At 42.8% G+C, this 19,715-nt stretch overlaps 1 protein-coding gene across 1 annotated transcript in view; it reads left to right on the top strand.

The window, feature by feature from the left end:
• The window catches only part of LOC311142778 (F-BAR and double SH3 domains protein 2-like), a 56,560-nt gene that overhangs the window by 23,239 nt on the left and 13,606 nt on the right, over nucleotides 1-19,715 (top strand). Inside the window, exons 4-10 of the mRNA XM_084178449.1 lie at nucleotides 4,331-4,407; nucleotides 4,707-4,851; nucleotides 17,033-17,166; nucleotides 17,427-17,481; nucleotides 17,621-17,749; nucleotides 17,976-18,098; nucleotides 18,980-19,075. Of these exons, the coding sequence (XP_084034575.1) occupies nucleotides 4,331-4,407; nucleotides 4,707-4,851; nucleotides 17,033-17,166; nucleotides 17,427-17,481; nucleotides 17,621-17,749; nucleotides 17,976-18,098; nucleotides 18,980-19,075 (759 nt within the window). The remainder of the gene's footprint in view (nucleotides 1-4,330; nucleotides 4,408-4,706; nucleotides 4,852-17,032; nucleotides 17,167-17,426; nucleotides 17,482-17,620; nucleotides 17,750-17,975; nucleotides 18,099-18,979; nucleotides 19,076-19,715) is intronic.

The following is a 19,715-nucleotide window of genomic DNA, read 5'->3' as shown; positions in this document are numbered from 1 at the left end:
ACATCTCAAGGATGATAAATGGAAACAGGACGCACCTGAGCTCAATTTCGAGTTTCATAGCAAAGGATTTTGCTAAAATGTCTAAAAACCTGTTTTCGCTTTGTCATTATGGGGTATTGTGTGTAGATTGCTGAGGATTTTTATGTATTTAATCAATTTTAGAATAAGGCTGTAACGTAACAATGTGGAAAAAGTCAAGGGGTCTGAATACTCTCCGAAGGCACTGTAGGTTAGCATAATTAGGAGCCATAGTGCTCCCCATTGCTGTCCCTCTGGTCTGGAAGAAAAAGTATCCTCTGAAGAGAAAATAGTTGGAGGTTAGTACCAGTTCAGCCAAGTCCACAAATACAATTGGTGCTGGGAAGGGCATTAGGGGGACGTTCATTGAGGTAGAACTTGAGGGCCTTTAGGCCGCCCTGATGGGGGATGATAGTATATAGACTGGTAACATCAAAAGTACACAGAATTTAATTTTCAGGTATATTGTCCGACGATTTCAAAAGAATAATAAAATCAATAGAGTCTCTGGTATATGTGGGAAGGGAGATCGCCCAGGGTTTCACAAAATAGTCTACAAAGGTAGAGATATTCTCTGTCAGAGATCCGTTACTACTCACAATGGGCCTGCCTGGTATAGCTGGCATCATGCTCTTGTGAATTTTGGGGAGAGCATATATGACAGGTGTGATTGGGCAGTCAACTTTCATATACTCATATTCTGTCTTTGTAATTTCCCCTTCATTCAAAACATTTAGACAATTTATCATGGATCAGAGACTTGAATTGATCAGTAGGGTCCTTAGGGAGTCTTTTGTCAAATTCAGCATCACTAAGTTGTCTCAGAATTTCCTTTTCATAGTCTGCAGCATTTTGTATCACTATTGCACCTCCTTTGACGGCAGGTTTTATAATGATACTGGAGTCATTGTTGAGTTCAATAAGAGATTCTTTCTCTGCTTTGGACATATTGTGGAATACCTTGTATTCTTTTTTTCTTAGCCAGGATATTATGTACATCTTTCTCAACTAGGCGGCAATATGTTTCAAGAGAGGGATTTATTTTGGATGGTAAATTTGTGCTCTTCCTCTTAAAATATATATTTTCCCTAGTCATGTCCTCAGGGCGAGAGTCAAGTTCATCGTCATTCAGGTTATCAATGGGAAAAACATTAGCACCGTTACCTGTCTGGTTACTAATATCGTTCAATGGATTAACATTGGCAGGTGTATAGGGAGAAAACCCATTACCAAAAAACTCAGTCACTCAAACTGCGGAACAACTTTTGAAAGTATAACTGTATCAAAGTCATTGGCCTGTGATGTTGGGACAAATGATAGTTCCTTACCTAGGGCAGATTAACATGTACAGTGGGGGAAAAAAGTATTTAGTCAGCCACCAATTGTGCAAGTTCTCCCACTTAAAAAGATGAGAGAGGCCTGTAATTTTCATCATAGGTACACGTCAACTATGACAGACAAATTGAGGAAAAAAAATCCAGAAAATCACATTGTAGGATTTTTAATGAATTTATTTGCAAATTATGGTGGAAAATACGTTTTTGGTCACCTACAAACAAGCAAGATTTCTGGCTCTCACAGACCTGTAACTTCTTCTTTAAGAGGCTCCTCTGTCCTCCACTCGTTACCTGTATTAATGGCACCTGTTTGAACTTGTAATCAATATAAAAGACACCTGTCCACAACCTCAAACAGTCACACTCCAAACTCCACTATGGCCAAGACCAAAGAGCTGTCAAAGGACACCAGAAACAAAATTGTAGACCTGCACCAGGCTGGGAAGACTGAATCTGCAATAGGTAAGCAGCTTGGTTTGAAGAAATCAACTGTGGGAGCAATTATTAGGAAATGGAAGACATACAAGACCACTGATAATCTCCCTCGTTCTGGGGCTCCACGCAAGATCTCACCCCGTGGGGTCAAAATGATCACAAGAACGGTGAGCAAAAATCCCAGAACCACACGGGGGGACCTAGTGAATGACCTGCAGAGAGCTGGGACCAAAGTAACAAAGCCTACCATCAGTAACACACTACGCCGCCAGGGACTCAAATCCTGCAGTGCCAGACGTGTCCCCCTGCTTAAGCCAGTAAATGTCCAGGCCCGTCTGAAGTTTTGCTAGAGTGCATTTGGATGATCCAGAAGAGGATTGGGAGAATGTCATATGGTCAGATGAAACAAAAATAGAAATTTTTGGTAAAAACTCAACTCGTCGTGTTTGGAGGACAAAGAATGCTGAGTTGCATCCAAAGAACACCATACCTACTGTGAAGCATGGGGGTGGAAACATCATGCTTTGGGGCTGTTTTTCTGCAAAGGGACCAGGACGACTGATCCGTGTAAAGGAAAGAATGAATGGGGCCATGTATCGTGAGATTTTGAGTGAAAACCTCCTTCCATCAGCAAGGGCATTGAAGATGAAACGTGGCTGGGTCTTTCAGCATGACAATGATCCCAAGCACACCGCCCGGGTAACGAAGGAGTGGCTTCATAAGAAGCATTTCAAGGTCCTGGAGTGGCCTAGCCAGTCTCCAGATCTCAACCCCATAGAACATCTTTGGAGGGAGTTGAAAGTCCGTGTTGCCCAGCGACAGCCCCAAAACATCACTGCTCTAGAGGAGATCTGCATGGAGGAATGGGCCAAAATACCAGCAACAGTGTGTGAAAACCTTGTGAAGACTTACAGAAAACGTTTGACCTGTGTCATTGCCAACAACGGGTATATAACAAAGTATTGAGAAACTTTTGTTATTGACCAAATACTTATTTTCCACCATAATTTGCAAATAAATTCATAAAAAAATCCTACAATGTGATTTTCTGGAAAGTCTTTTTCTCATTTTGTCTGTCATAGTTGACGTGTACCTATGATGAAAATTACAGGCCTCTCTCATCTTTTTAAGTGGGAGAACTTGCACAATTGGTGGCTGACTAAATACTTTTTTTCCCCCACTGTATCAGATATAGACTTGTTGGACAAGTTAATTACTGTCTTTTATTTTTGTATTTTTTTTGATGGGTCAGTGTTTTTATTGGGAAAAAATCTGCTACAAATACAATATCTTATTAAACTTCAAACAGTGTTATAACTTGAATATCCACGTTGTTAGCATCATAATCAACCATTGTTATTACTGGTATTATTACTATTTTTCAAGAATGCATAAATCATATTTAACACACACACAGGCCCTGACAGTAGGGCCAAAGCCCAAGGGTGGGTCTCTAGGGCACAGTGGCCCTGAAAGAAACTTCCTGGTTCAAGTGAGTGTAGCTCAGTCCCCCTGGGGAGGACAACATCAGCCCGAGTCTAGCAGAGTTCTCACTGTAGACTGAGTGACATATGACATTACATGACAAATCACAATCCATAATATCCATAATATCTTCCTCCATTGGTCACTATATAAGAACAATCTAACTATTTCCCTATAAGACATCCTTCATCAGGATGAACCAAAACATTATCTTAAATCTCCATATATCAATGCTAGCTCAACGGGTACACTACTACTCCAACATGGCTTGTAATTGGACATTATCATTTTATCCCTTTGAAGCAAAGTGCCTTTAAAGAAATGGATCTCATATTATTGAATATGCAGCTGTTCTGCACAGTTCTGTTTAAATCCAACTTGAATAATTAGTGCGCTATCAGAAAGTGGATGTCTTTAACAAACCATTGGAACATAATGATTGCAACATACCTGGAAATGTGTATGGTATATTCAAACAGATTTTCACAGCTCTGACCAATGGGTTTTTGGGAGACCCCACTGAGATAGGAGCAGTGTGGATCGTGGAAGGTACAGTGGCTTGCAAAAGTATTCACCCCCTTGACATTTTTCCTATTTTGCTGCCTTTTTTTTAAGCAATGGCTTTTTTCTGGCCACTCCTCCAATTACCGTGTCTTGCTCCGTGTATGTGTCAGGGACTTCAGGTGTTGCCGTCTTCCTACATTGTCCTCTCCTGCATTTCTTGCGGGGAAGCAGGGTGGGCGGTGGTCGTGATGACGGCCTATTCGATGACGTCGTCCATCGGGATTCCCCAAAAAAGAAGACGCTCAGGCTCTGGATTGGTCGCTGGAATCAGATGTGAGGGAGTAGGTTGATCGCCACATCAGTGGCCCTCTAGGATTAGATAGTACCTTCTCCTTTCCGGACTATTTTGCTCCGTTTCATGCCTATTGAACACGACCCAGGCCAAGGTCATCATGAGAGGCCTTGGAAGCAGCAGTATCTGGGGGGGTGGGGTAGAAAGTGGGTCAGGAGTTCAAAGGTTAAATGTCTTCTGTCTTCTTCCTCCCCCGTAGGCTCTACACAAGCTGGCCAATCAGTACCTGAAGAGGGAATGGCCAGCCAGCCTACCAGAGGAGCCCACAGACCACAGGTAAGACCTCTCGGCAAAGAGTGGCATCATCAGAAATCTCATCGTCACTGTGGAATCATCAGAAATCTTATTGTCAATTATTGTCACTCTCTCCCCCTCAAGTGAAATGGACAAAAATGTGTTATTTCTCCATAATTATGCTTACCAGTATGTATACAGTTATGCACAAGTGTAACATGTAAACAACAAGGTAGAACATGTCAAATGTATTTGTCTCCATAACAGTTTAACGTTTGTCCCTGTGTGTGTGTGTGTGTGCGCGCGTGCGCGCCTGTGTGCACGTGTGCGTGTCGTCACAGGAACATGTACACGGTTTGGAAGGCCTACCTGGAGGGCACGGTGCAGCTGACCCAGTCCAGGATCACGGCCTGTGAGAACTACAGGAACCAGGTGTCGGACCCGGCCAAGACTGCCAGGCTGCAGAAGGAGCAGCAGCTCAGGAAGGTATGGAGGCCAAACCACCACAACACGGCTTAGTTTTGCATAGTTTGCAGACTCTCTCCTCTCCCATGTCTTACATTGGATGCATGTCTCCATTTATACAGTTGGTGAGTTGAAACCACTGAAACAATTCAGGATATGTGTTTTTTTCTGCCTTCTAAGGGGAGCTACGCTGTTCTTTGGATACCAACCAGTGTATTTACAGTGCCTTCAGAAAGTATTCACACCCCTGGACTTTTTCCACATTTTGTTGTGTTACAGCCTGAATTAAACATTTTATTAAATGTAGATTTTTTTGGTCACTGGCCTACACACAATACCCCATAATGTCAATGTGGAATTATGTTTTTCGAAATGTTTACAAATTAATTAAAAATGAAAAGCTGAAATGTGTTGAGTCAATAAGTATTCAACCCCTTTGTTATGGCATGCTTAAATAAATTCAGGAGTAAAAATGTGCTTAACAAGTCACATAATAAGTTGCATGGACTCACTCTGTGTGCAATAATAGTGTTTAACATTATTTTTGAATGACTACCTCATCTCTGTACCACACACATCTGTAAGGTCCCTCAGTCGAGCAGCGAATTTCAAACACAGATTCAACCACAAAGACCAGGGAGGTATTCAAATGCCTCGCAAAGAAGGGCACCTATTGGTAGATGCGTTAAAATATATATATATATATATATACAGTGGGGGAAAAAGTATTTAGTCAGCCACCAATTGTGCAAGTTCTCCCACTTAAAAAGATGAGAGAGGCCTGTAATTTTCATCATAGGTACACGTCAACTATGACAGACAAATTGAGAGAAAGAATTCCAGAAAATCACATTGTAGGATTTTTTTATGAATTTATTTGCAAATTATGGTGGAAAATAAGTATTTGGTCACCTACAAACAAGCAAGATTTCTGGCTCTCACAGACCTGTAACTTCTTCTTTAAGAGGCTCCTCTGTCCTCCACTCGTTACCTGTATTAATGGCACCTGTTTGAACTTGTTATCAGTATAAAAGACACCTGTCCACAACCTCAAACAGTCACACTCCAAACTCCATTATGGCCAAGACCAAAGAGCTATCAAAGGACACCAGAAACAAAATTGTAGACCTGCACCAGGCTGGGAAGACTGAATCTGCAATAGGTAAGCAGCTTGGTTTGAAGAAATCAACTGTGGGAGCAATTATTAGGAAATGGAAGACATACAAGACCACTGATAATCTCCCTCGTTCTGGGGCTCCACGCAAGATCTCACCCCGTGGGGTCAAAATGATCACAAGAACGGTGAGCAAAAATCCCAGAACCACACGGGGGGACCTAGTGAATGACCTGCAGAGAGCTGGGACCAAAGTAACAAAGCCTACCATCAGTAACACACTACGCCGCCAGGGACTCAAATCCTGCAGTGCAAGACGTGTCCCCCTGCTTAAGCCAGTACATGTCCAGGCCCGTCTGAAGTTTGCTAGAGTGCATTTGGATGATCCAGAAGAGGATTGGGAGAATGTCATATGGTCAGATGAAACCAAAATAGAACTTTTTGGTAAAAACTCAACTCGTCGTGTTTGGAGGACAAAGAATGCTGAGTTGCATCCAAAGAACACCATACCTACTGTGAAGCATGGGGGTGGAAACATCATGCTTTGGGGCTGTTTTTCTGCAAAGGGACCAGGACGACTGATCCGTGTAAAGGAAAGAATGAATGGGGCCATGTATCGTGAGATGTTGAGTGAAAACCTCCTTCCATCAGCAAGGGCATTGAAGATGAAACGTGGCTGGGTCTTTCAGCATGACAATGATCCCAAACACACCGCCCAGGCAACGAAGGAGTGGCTTCGTAAGAAGCATTTCAAGGTCCTGGAGTGGCCTAGCCAGTCTCCAGATCTCAAACCCATAGAAAATCTTTGGAGGGAGTTGAAAGTCCGTGTTGCCCAGCGACAGCCCCAAAACATCACTGCTCTAGAGGAGATCTGCATGGAGGAATGGGCCAAAATACCAGCAACAGTGTGTGAAAACCTTGTGAAGACTTACAGAAAACGTTTGACCTGTGTCATTGCCAACAAAGGGTATATAACAACGTATTGAGAAACTTTTGATATTGACCAAATACTTATTTTCCACCATAATTTGCAAATAAATTCATTACAAATCCTACAATGTGATTTTCTGGATTTTTTTTTTTCTTCTCATTCTGTCTGTCATAGTTGACGTGTACCTATGATGAAAATTACAGGCCTCTCTCATCTTTTTAAGTGGGAGAAGTTGCACAATTGGTGGCTGACTAAATACTTTTTTTCCACACTGTATATCCCTTTGAGCATGGGGAAGTTATTAATTACACTTTGGATGGTGTATCAATACACCCAGTCACTACAAAGGTACAGGCGTCCCTCCTAACACAGTTGCCGGAGAGGAAGGAAACCACTCAAGGATTTCACGAGGCCAACTTTAAAACAGTTACAGAGTTTAATGGCTGTGATGGGAGAAAACTGAGGATGGATCAACATTGTAGTTACTCCACAATACTAACCAAATTGACAGAGTGAAAAGAAGTCTGTACAGAATATAAATATTCCAAAACATGCATCCTGTTTTCAACAAAGCACTAAAGTAATACTGCAAAAAATGTGGCAAAGCAATTAACACTTTGTATTTAGGACTTAAAGTTATGTTTGGGGCAAATCCAATACAACACATTACTGAGTACCACTCTCCATATTTTCAAGCATAGTGGTGGCTGCATCATGCTATGGGTATGCTTGTAATCATTAAGGACTGGGGAGTTTTTCAGGATAAAAAAGAAATGGAATGGAGCTCAGCACAGGCAAAATCCTAGAGAGAACCTGGTTCAGACTGCTTTCCACCAGACACTGGGAGATGAATTCACTTTTCAGCAGGACAAAAACCTAAAACACAAGGCCAAATCTACAGTACAGTTGCTTACCAAGAAGTCAGTGAATGTTCCTGAGTGGCCGAGTTACAGTGCATTCGGAAAGTATTCAGACCCCTTTACTTTTTCCACATTTTGTTACGTTACAGCCTTATTCTAAAATGAATTTAAAACTTCCCTTATCAATCTACACACAATACCCCATAATGACAAAGCAAAACAGGTTTTTAGACATTTTAGAAAATGTATTTAAAATAAAAGAAATTATATCACATTTACATAAGTATTCAGACCCTTTACTCAGTACTTTGTTGAAGCACCTTTGGCAGCGATTACAGCCTCGAGTCTTCTTGGGTATGATGCTACAAGCTTGGCACACCTGTATTTGGGGAGTTTCTCTCATTATTTTCTGCAGATCCTCTCAAGCTCTGTCAGGTTGGATGGGGAGCGTCACTGTACAGCTATGGTCTATCTAGAGATGTTCGATCTGGTTCAAGTCTGGGCTCTTGCTGGGCCATTCAAGGACATTCAGAGACTTGTCCCGAAGCCACTCCTGCGTTGTCTTGGCTGTGTGCTTAGGGTTGTTGTCCTGTTGGAAGGTGAACCTTCGCCCCAGTCTGAGGTCCTGAGTGCTCTGGAGCAGGTTTTCATATAGGATCTCTCTATTTTTCTCCGTTCATCTTTCCCTCGATCCTGACTAGTCTCCCAGTCCCTGCCGCTGAAAAACAACCCCACAGCATGATGGTGCCACCACCATGCTTCACTGTAGGAATGATACCAGGTTTCCTCCAGAAGTGACGCTTGGCATTCAGGCCAAAGAGTTCAATCTTGGTTTCATCAGACCAGAGAATCTTGTTTCTCATGGTCTGAGAGTCATTTAGGTGCCTTTTGGCAAACTCAAACCGGGCTGTCGTGTGCCTTTTACTGAGGAGTGGCTTCCGTCTGGCCACTCAACCATAAATACTTGATTGGTGGAGTGCTGCAGAGATGGTTGTCCTTCTGGAAGGTTCCCCCATCTCCACAGAGGAACTCTGGAGCTCTGTCAGTGTGACCATCGGGTTCTTGGTCACCTCCCTAACCAAGGCCCTTCTCCCCCAATTGCTCAGTTTGGCTTGGCGGCCAGCTCTAGGTAGAGTATTGTTGGTTCCAAACTTCCATTTAAGAATGATGGAGGCCTCTTTTCTTGTGGACCTTCAATGCTGCAGAAATGTGTTTGTACCCTTCCCCAGATCTGTGCCTCGACACAATCCTGTCTCAGAGCTCAACGGACAATTCCTTCGACCTCATGGCTTGGTTTTTGCTCTGACATGCACTGTCAACTGTGGGACCTTATATAGACAGGTGTGTGCCTTTCCAAATCATGTCCAATCCAATTGAATTTATCACAGGAGAACTCCAATCAAGTTGTAGAAACATCTCAAGGATGATCAATGGAAACAGGATGCACCTGAGCTTAATTTCATCTCATAGAAAAGGGTCTGAATACCTATGTAAATAAGGTATTTCTGTTTTAATTTTTAATAAATGTGCAAAGTTTCTAAAAACCTATTTTCTCTTTGTCATTATGGGGTATTGATGAGGAAGAATAATAATTTTATCAATTTTAGAGTACGGTTGTAATGTAACAAAATGTGGAGAAGGGGTCTTTCCGAATGCACTGTACACTTTTGACTTAAATCTACTTGAAGATCTATGGCAATACATGCAAATGGTGGTCTAGCAATGATCAACAACCAATTTGACAGAGCTTGACGAATTTTGAAAATAGTAATGGGCAATTGTTGCACAACCCAGGTGTGGAAAGAGTCGAGCATGGCGTTTGCAACATCAGGGTTGTGGGTTCGATTCCCACGGGGGGCCAGTATGAAAATGTATGCACTAACTGTAAGTCGCTCTGGATAAGAGCGTCTGCTGAATGACTAAAATGTAAATGGAAAGCTCTTATAGACTTACCCAGAAAGACTCACAGGTGTAATCTCTACTAAAGGTGCTTCTACAAAGTATTGACTCGGGTGTGAATACTTATGTAAATGAGATACTGTATTTCATTTTCAATACATTTGCAAACATTTCTAAAAACATGTTTTCACTTCGACATTATAGGGTAGTGTGTGTGTGTGTGTGGATGGATGGGAGAGAAAAAATAATATTTTAACCCATTTTGAATTCAGGCTGTAACACAACAAATCTGGAATAAGTCAAGGGGTATGAATAGTTTCTGTACACAGCCTATCGAAAGATTTTGCAATGGATTATTGTGTTCTCATTGGACAGGTTCAGGTAGTATCCTCCCCCTTTACTCCATTCAGAGACGTTTTCGCCCGACTGAATATGCCCGTGCTTCCCTCATTTTTATTTTATTTTATAACTTTTTTTTTTCTCCTTTATTTAACTAGGCAAGTCAGTTAAGAACAAATTCTTATTTGCAATGACGGCCTACACCGGCCAAACTCGGACGACGCTGGGCCAATTGTGCGCCGCCCTACGGGACTCCCAATCATGGCCGGTTGTGATACAGCCTGGAGTCGAACCAGGAGGTCTGTAGTGACGCCTCAAGCACTGAGATGCAGTGCCTTAGACCACTGCGCCACTCGGGAGCTACTTGGCCACATTGCTTCCCTACCTATTGGTCAGGCTTTGACCAACACTTGGTCTCTAGTTACCTCGGTCCAGTCTCCACATTCCACTGGCTACCATCAACGAGCACCCTCTTGTTCACCCTGACTAACATAATAAGAATATTATGTTAGCTCTTAGTACGTCTTAGAATGGGTTACCAATAGACAGGCATGCATTTCCAGGCATGTTAACTGTATTGGCAATGCATCTGAATATAGCCGAGTATTAGGGATATGCATCTCCCTTTCAAGACGATTCGATTCATATCTAGATACATGGGCTCCGATATGATACAGGAACGATACGTTTTAGTTTGAAACGATTCAGTGCAATTCGGTTTGATTAGAGAACAAATCGATTTGATGCATTAACATTTGTTGCATAAACACATTCATTTTCCATTCTAAATTAAAATCTGCTGCTTATGGAGCTAATGAGCTGGGCCTCTGAGCTGGATCTGTCTGAGATTACTTCTGTATGTGTTAGGGAGTAATATTTTCCCGAGAATCTACCAAGTTTCAATACCAGGAATAATTCATATTTACCTTAGTCCCAGGAAATACCGTAAAAATCGGAAGTGCCCATTTTAAAGCGTTTAAAACCAAGATATGGTCACAATACCAGGGTTCTCCCAAAATAAGACAGGTGCTGCGCCACATTGTAAAGACTTTGTTGTGAATTGCGAAACAGGCCCTTCATAAATTCTGAGTTTTATGATGTTGCTCAATTAATTCAGCGCATTTCAGCAGTAGGCCTAGACTATCTTGTCACAGAGCGCGCTGAGGAGGCACAGAGTGCAACCTGAATATAGCGTTGTCGAATCATACAAACTTTAACTGCAGTCAAACAAAAGTCAAATGACCAAAGTTGCTAAGCTTGCTAAATAACCTCCAACTAATGACAGAATATTTCCTATTTGGCTAAATCGAGTTGATGATTTTATGGATAGCAAATCAGCTCATAAATAATTGGGAGATGAAGAGAGGAAATTGTTTTAAATATCAAGGTATCTTAACGGGGACCAACTCTATAAAAAACAAAATATATCTATTGTAATACTGTTTCTTGATCACAAATTCTCTACCGAAGCTCTCATATGAGCAGCAATACGAGACGGCGCAGAGAAGTGGGGGAAATGTTATAGCTGTATTTTGACATGCATAGGCGAGACGTGCTTTGATAATGCAACCTATGGATTACAGAATAAAGTTTGGAATTATGCGAGACAGGAGTCAGGATTTTGGGTTTCAGTGGGATTGGGACAACAGGAAAATAGCCTATAGGCTCTATATGAGGCCATATAAGGCTACTACGTGAGTCAATATATTAAATAATACACTTGATTTAGGCTACATTGTTGCATGCTAAATGTTTCTGATCAGTGAAAGATGAGCAAACGAAGCCAGAGATCAATTAACCAAATATACAGACAGATTCAGTGAAACAAAATCACATTGATTATCAGACAAGTCACAGGTTTTTGGTCAGGAGTAGGACAGGCTAAAGAGCAAAATCCACTTGTATAACATGCTAGAAATTTTTTCTAATCAGCTAATATATGAGCAAACTAGAATAAAAATGATCATTAGTACTCACCTTAACTTAGCTAGCATTTCCCTAGCCTAATTACTAAATATCCAAACGGAGATTCAGTGAAAACAAAAATCTGACATTGATTGATTTATCTAGACGAGTACCCCCCACTCCTGTCTCAAAGTAGCACGATGGCGCTGTTCCAAACAAAACGGTGCTGAAATAATAATCTAGGTGACCACACATGACTATTGCTTTAAAGTAGTATAACGGTTTGATATGACTTTGGGAGTTTCAGTACAAGCAAGAATGTGATACATGCCTTCAATTGCATTAGCCGACTTTATTCCAATATTTTCATAATTCAGCTGATCATAACTAAGGTGAGTTTTCCTCTTTCTGCGCTTTTTCTAGGCCCAATGGCTGTTTCCTCGTCTCCTCACTCCGCTGCATTGTTCTCAACACCAGTTTAAATCAATATAGCCTACTGTTTTCAAAACATTTGTATTTTTTTCGGGTTCGGGCTCATTTAATTTCTGTGATGTCGGACCAGGGCTCGGGCTTCAGCTCACCGGGCTTGGGTTCTGACGAGAACTCTACACTGCATTCTAAAGGCTTCCATGCGACAACTTGTTTGGATAATGTGGGGGGAAAAAACTACATTTTTGCCAATCTGCTGCTGCGCATGTTGTGTATTTTGTGGAATTGCAGCAGTGCGATATTGGCGTAAAATGTTGTAATATCCAGGGTCATTTTTTAAAAATCTGGAAATGTGAAGTGTTCCTGGGATCCCGGTTACCGGTGTTAATCCCTAGTATGTGTGCGTGTGTAAATGATGCATGTCTGTGGCATATGTACTATGTCGACATGGCCATACTCGTAATCGTATCCGTAAATTGACAGTTGATAATTGGTTCGGATGGTACTTGTGATTGGAAAAAACTGAAGTGTTTTAATATGCCTAAATAGATGTCAAAATACCTCCCTGCACATTCTCACTGCAAAAAAAGGTGCAGATGAGGAGCAGCGCACGGAGGGGTGGGGGTGTGTGTGTGTCCTCAGTTCGCAGCGGGCAGCCAAGTTTCCTGTAACTCAGTCAGAATGCACATCAGCGGTTCATCTTTTTCCCTACCCTTGCCCTGCTTGTTAGATATTATGCACATTGATAGCTTGATAGCAAACGTCCTCGTAATGTGATTTATCATAGTAGCAGGCAGCAGCAATCTAACTGATCAAACCAAAAAACATGCGAGGAAAACTGATCGGGTGAAATCATGAAGCGAGTGGACGGAGAAATACAGCTTCACTCTATCCAATCAGAGCAACAGGATCAACGTACAGCCCGCCCTTCTCTTTACAGACAGACAGTTGATTTATTTAGACCACGTAGAACCTTGCACATGACTGACTGACAAGAGAAAGTTGTGTACTGGCACACAAAAAGTACTTTTTTCCCTATCACAGATAATAATAAAAAAGATACTTGAAGCATAATCGTATCCAGAAAATTGTCTATCCGTTACGATACTCGTTTTGTCCGACTACTGGAGGCACCTGATCTGAGCCATAAGGGAGACTAGGCATCTACCACCCCACTACCACTAACAGATTGGGGGGAGCAATATATATGCATTTTTTTTGTCCCCCCACTTTGCTTCTGAAATCACCATCACCCACTAATTAACTTGTCATTTTTGCAGATTAAGTATTTGAGCTACTAATGTATCAATATTTATTGTTTACAAATTAGCTATGACATAGCCAATGAATATATACAGGGAGGGGAAAAAAGTATTTGATCCCCTGCTGATTTTGTACGTTTGCCCACTGACAAAGAAATGATCAGTCTATAATTTTAACGGTAGGTTTATTTGAACAGTGAGAGACAGAATAACAACAAAATAATCCAGAAAAACGCATGTCAAAAAAATGATTATGTTATAAATTGATTTGCATTTTAATGAGGGAAATAAGTGTTTGACCCCCTCTCAATCAGAAAGATTTCTGGCTCCCAGGTGTCTTTTATACAGGTAACGAGCTGAGATAAGGAGCACACTCTTAAAGGGAGTGCTCCTAATCTCAGTTTGTTACCTGTATAAAAGACACCTGTCCACAGAAGCAATCAATCAATCAGATTCCAAACTCTCCACCATGGCCAAGACCAAAGAACTCTCCAAGGATGTCAGGGACAAGATTATAGACCTACACAAGGCTGGAATGGGCTACAAGACCATCGCCAAGCAGCTTGGTGAGAAGGTGACAACAGTTGGTGCGATTATTCGCAAATGGAAGAAACACAAAATAACTGTAAATCTCCCTCGGCCTGGGGCTCCATGCAAGATCTCACCTCGTGGAGTTGCAATGATCATGAGAACGGTGAGGAATCAGCCCATAACTACACGGGAGGATCTTGTCAATGATCTCAAGGCAGCTGGGACCATAGTCACCAAGAAAACAATTGGTAACACACTACGCCGTGAAGAACTGAAATCCTGCAGCGCCCGCAAGGTCCCCCTGCTCAAGAAAGCACATATACATGCCCGTCTGAAGTTTGCCAATGAACATCTGAATGATTCAGAGGAGAACTGGGTGAAAGTGTTGTGGTCAGATGAGACCAAAATGGAGCTCTTTGGCATCAACTCAACTCGTCGTGTTTGGAGGAGGAGGAATGCTGCCTATGACCCCAAGAACACCATCACCACCGTCAAACATGGAGGGGGAAACATTATGCTTTGGGGGTGTTTTTCTGCTAATGGGACAGGACAACTTCACCGCATCAAAGGGACGATGGACGGGGCCATGTACCGTCAAATCTTGGGTGAGAACCTCCTTCCCTCAGCCAGGGCATTGAAAATGGGTCGTGGATGGGTATTCCAGCATGACAATGACCCAAAACACACAGCCAAGGCAACAAAGGAGTGGCTCAAGAAGAAGCACATTAAGGTCCTGGAGTGGCCTAGCCAGTCTCCAGACCTTAATCCCATAGAAAATCTGTGGAGGGAGCTGAAGGTTCGAGTTGCCAAACGTCAGCCTCAACCTTAATGACTTGGAGAAGATCTGCAAAGAGGAGTGGGACAAAATCCCTCCTGAGATGTGTGCAAACCTGGTGGCCAACTACAAGAAACGTCTGACCTCTGTGATTGCCAACAAGGGTTTTGCCACCAAGTACTAAGTCATGTTTTGCAGAGGGGTCAAATACTTATTTCCCTCATTAAAATGCAAATCAATTTATAACATTTTTGACATGTGTTTTTCTGGATTTTTTGTTTGTTATTCTGTCTCTCGCTGTTCAAATAAACCTACCATTAAAATTATAGACTGACCATTTCTTTGTCAGTGGACAAACGTACAAAATCAGCAGGGGATCAAATACTTTTTTCCCTCACTGTATCACAATTTTGGATTTCACCTCCATCTCAAAATCAAATGGTTTTGACCGTTTTGAAGTTTTTAGTGAGCTTCTTTTCTCCTCCTGCTTTGGCCATGCAGTACGCCTCGCAAAGTGATTTCTGTCCTCGTTATGAAATTATGAACTTTACCCTGTATATCCAAAAATTACTATATACACTGATTCTTTAAAACAAAACTATTGCTGATGGTGAACCTGAACAATCAAAATAAAATTGTTTGTAAGTCTAGTTCAGCACGTAGCCTATAGCCAGATGAGTTGTCTCTGGTAGCTTACTTTTATTCCGGTAAAGCACCATTTTCAACAATTCATAGATAACAATAACCTAGCAAATTACATAGGTTGTCACTCAACTAATAAGGCCTAATAACGCTCAAGACATTTTAGCATTTGAATAATGAAGGTGCCGCATACCTTAGGTGAATCGTTACATCCCTACCAAGTATTTCTTACATATTTAATAACTCTATGTCATCACTTGTTTGTCCAGTGTATTGATTAGCTGACATGTACACTAAATTACCAAAAGTATGTGGAGACCTGCTCGTCGAACATCTCATTCCAAGATCATGGGCAATAATATGGAGTTGGTCCCCCCTTTGCTGCTATAACAGCCTCCACTCTTCTGGGAAGGCTTTCCACTAGATGTTGGAACATTGCTGCAGGGATTCGCTTCCATTCAGCCACAAGCATTTGTGAGGTCGGGCACTGATGTTTGGTGATTAGGCCTGGCTCGCAGTCAGCGTTCCAATTCATCCCAAAGGTGTTCGATGGGGTTGAGGTCAGGGCTGTGTGCAGACCAGTCAAGTTCTTCCACACCAATCTCGACAAACCATTTCTGTATGGACCTCGCTTTGTGCATTCCCCAAACTGTTTCCACGGAGTTGGAAGCACTGAATCGTCTAGAATGTAGCGTTAAGATTTCCCTTTACTGGAACTAAGGGGCCTAGCCCGACCCCAGACCTTTATTCCTCCTCCACCAAACTTTACAGTTGGCACTATGCATTCGAGCAGGTAGCGTTCTTCTGGCATCCGACAAACCCAGATTCGTCCGTCGAACTGCCAGATGGTGAAGCGGGATTCATCACTCCAGAGAACGCATTTCCACTGCTCCAGAGTCCAATGGCTGCGAGCTTTACACCACTCCAGCTGACGCTTGGCATTGCGCATGGTGATCTTAGGCTTTTGTGCGGCAGCTCAGCCATGGAAACCCATTTCATGAAGCTCCCGACAAACAGTTATTGTGCTGACGTTGCTTTCAGAGGCAGTTTGGAACTCAGAAGTGAGTGTTGCAACCGTGGACAGATGATTTTTGTACGCACTATGTGCTTCAGCCCTTGGCGGTCTCGTTCTGTGAGCTGGTGTGGCCTACCACTTTGCGGCTGAGCCGTTGTTGCTCCTATACGTTTCCACTTCACAGTAACCGCACTTACAGGGAAGAATAATAAAGGAAAATATCAATATATTTTTAAATAAAGTGGCAACCTATGTTGAAAGTCACATAGCTCTTCAGTAAGGCCATTCTACTGACAATGTTTGTCTGTGGAGATTGTATGGCTGTGTGTTCGATTTTATACACCTGTCAGCAATGGGTGTGGCTGAATTAGCAGAATTTTAAGGGGTGTCCACATACTTTAGTACATATAGTGTATTTCACCACCATATATTGATAACTGTTTAGTGTATATACACATACTGTACCACATACTGATAACCTCTGGTTGTTGTTTGTTTAGTGTATTGACCAGCTGACGCTGGTGCAGGCGGAGCTGCAGGACTCTGTGAAGGAGCTGGCCAAGACCAGGAAGAAGTACCAGGAGACTGAGACCATGGCCCAGACCGTCAGAGACAAGGCTGAGCAGGATGCCAAGTATGTACAGTACATGCAGACACACACACACACTATGTCCAATCTATAGCCTTGTGGAGATCTGAGAGGATCAGATGGGTAAGAAATCTGGTGACAATTCCACCTAGCCTATCAGAGGGCAATGTGGAGCTATTACCGTAATGCTACATATCCAATCCTCAGATGTACAGGGGTGAAAATGTAAGACTTTTGGTTGGAACCACTGGTCTTGTGGAACTCGGTTCACATACATGATCCTTCTCTCCTTCTGTTCTGTCCAGGTCCAAACTGAGTCTGTTCCAGTCCAGGTCCAGTCTGCAGAGGGCCAGTGTAAAGGTGAGAGCATTAAATTAATACATTGGCCATGACCACAAACTCAACTGCATAGGGGATTCTTTTTTTTTTATGTTGTAGCATCAACCTATCAAACTAATATACTGACACATGTGGAGTGTGTTTTTTATTTTTTCACCAGCTGAAAGCCAAAAGGAGTGAGTGTAACTCCAAAGCCACCCACGCCAGGAATGACTATCTCCTCACGCTAGCCGCGGCTAACGCTCACCAGCAGCGTTACTACGACACGGACCTGATCGACTGCATCAAGGTGAGGCGTCAGCACACACACACACACACACACACGTATGGGGGCATTCCAGGTCATCTTTTTTTGCAGTCGTGCTGCATATCTCAGACGATTGCTATGTCATAGTTAGCATGGAACACAACCACTAATGTACGAGTGAGTGAGATGCTGGCTTATTGCAGCTTTACTGATCAATTACAAGTTGTTAAGTTCCTAAGTTATTTCCCTGTTGCCCTGTGCTCCTCAGGTTCTGGATGGGGGCATCTATGAGCAGGTGAAAGACTACCTGGTCTCTCTGAGCCAGACGGAGTTGGATGCCTACCAGGCTGTCCACGACACCTTCAATGTCCTCCTGGAAAGCTCCAACGGGGTGAGGGCATGGAAACTAGCCCACATATTAGCTTTCATTGAACTAGCCTGCTACCAGATCTGTTTGTGCCGTCTTGCCGACTCCTAAGGTCCTCATGAGGAGAATGCGCAGAAATTGGTGTAACAGAGCTGGTTCAGTCACGTTTCCACAAGCTAATGCCTAGGCTTTAGCTCAGATGGCTAACAGTCTTGTGGCGTGCAGAAGACCCGGGTTTGAAACCTAGTCTGTCATATTCACATTAATGCCATGGTTTAGGGCTTTGTTTTTCCATCAAAGATTTAGAGATTACTATTTACCTATCCCAATACTCTGTCGTGTTACTAGCTATTCTGTTACCCCTCAGCTATTGGCCTCTCTTAGTCCAGAGCTCTTGGGGTCATCTAGCGTTTCTGTAACCCGACCTTGGTTTACAGTTAGCTTCCTATCAGACCAGCGTGACCGTATATCTCTGGCGAGTCAGCGAGCTGCGGGCACTCTGTTTTTTAACAGTGGTCAGATTTCGACCCGTTGACCCATATGATTCCTCTTTCACTGTTACGCCACACAGCAGGCTGTGTGTGTGTGTGTGTGTGTGTGTGTGTGTGTGTGTGAGTGTGTGTTCACGGTCACCCTTAAGGTGACTGTGAATGCTCCCCCATGACTTTGGGTCACACTGCGCTCTGCTCTGACCGTCAGTGGTCCTTCGATGGCCCTGACTTAAATAAGATCAGTGTGGTTGCCCTCCAATGACATAATAAACTCTCAAAGGATTGAGTAAAGCCTCTTCTGTCATGATAATGATATGTTATCTATTCTAATCCCTTCATGCCTCTGTCAGATTATCAGATGCCTCTATTATGAGGTTACCTAAACAAGTGTGTGCATGTCTGTGTTCTCTCCAGGTGATGCAGGACTTACACCAGCAGCAGTTTGTACAGCAGAACCCAGTGTTCCACAGTGCCCCAGCCATCCTCTTCCAGCCCAGTGACACTGACAAGGTGGGTAGTAGTGCTATGCTAACGCTACTGTTCTCATGGAACGTGGTGGCTAGTGCTACGCTACACACTAGCTATGCTAAAACTTCCTGCTCATAGAACCACTGATCATTCCTCACTGCTAGGCTAGGCTAGCTAACTCGCTTTACCGTACATGCTTCTGCGTCTGTGTAACCGAGTTGAATAGGTAAGCTCACTCCTCAGCTTGAAAAATTTATGCACGCATGACTGTAAGTCGCTTTGGATAAAAGCGTCTGCTAAATGGCATATTATTATTATTATTATTATAAATGCCTCCACCTGCGCCATCGAATTGCTAGCTTTTTGGTGGCAAAGCTGGCTAAGGCATTGCAAGACAGAGGGCGACAAGATCAATCTCAGTAGCGAACTTGTGAGAGAGGAAGCAAAGCTGTTAAACGACACAGTGACGGCTATTACATGTGGTGCATGTGTGTTGGTGAGTGTGTGGAGCTTGTTTGTGTTGCACGCAGCTTTGTCTGTATTTATGGTGTGTATGTGTGTAAGACCGATGTGTGGGTAGCGCATGTGTATGGTGCACATGTGTGTATGACGTGCGTGTATATGGTGTGCCTGTGCGCCCCAGAGATCCTGTGCCTTAGGAACCTGTTCTGTGTAGCAACCT

This window comes from Coregonus lavaretus, assembly GCF_964263955.1.
Source record: "Coregonus lavaretus genome assembly, chromosome: 15".
Lineage (NCBI taxonomy): Eukaryota > Metazoa > Chordata > Actinopteri > Salmoniformes > Salmonidae > Coregonus > Coregonus lavaretus.
This window is presented reverse-complemented; position numbering and strand designations above follow the sequence as displayed.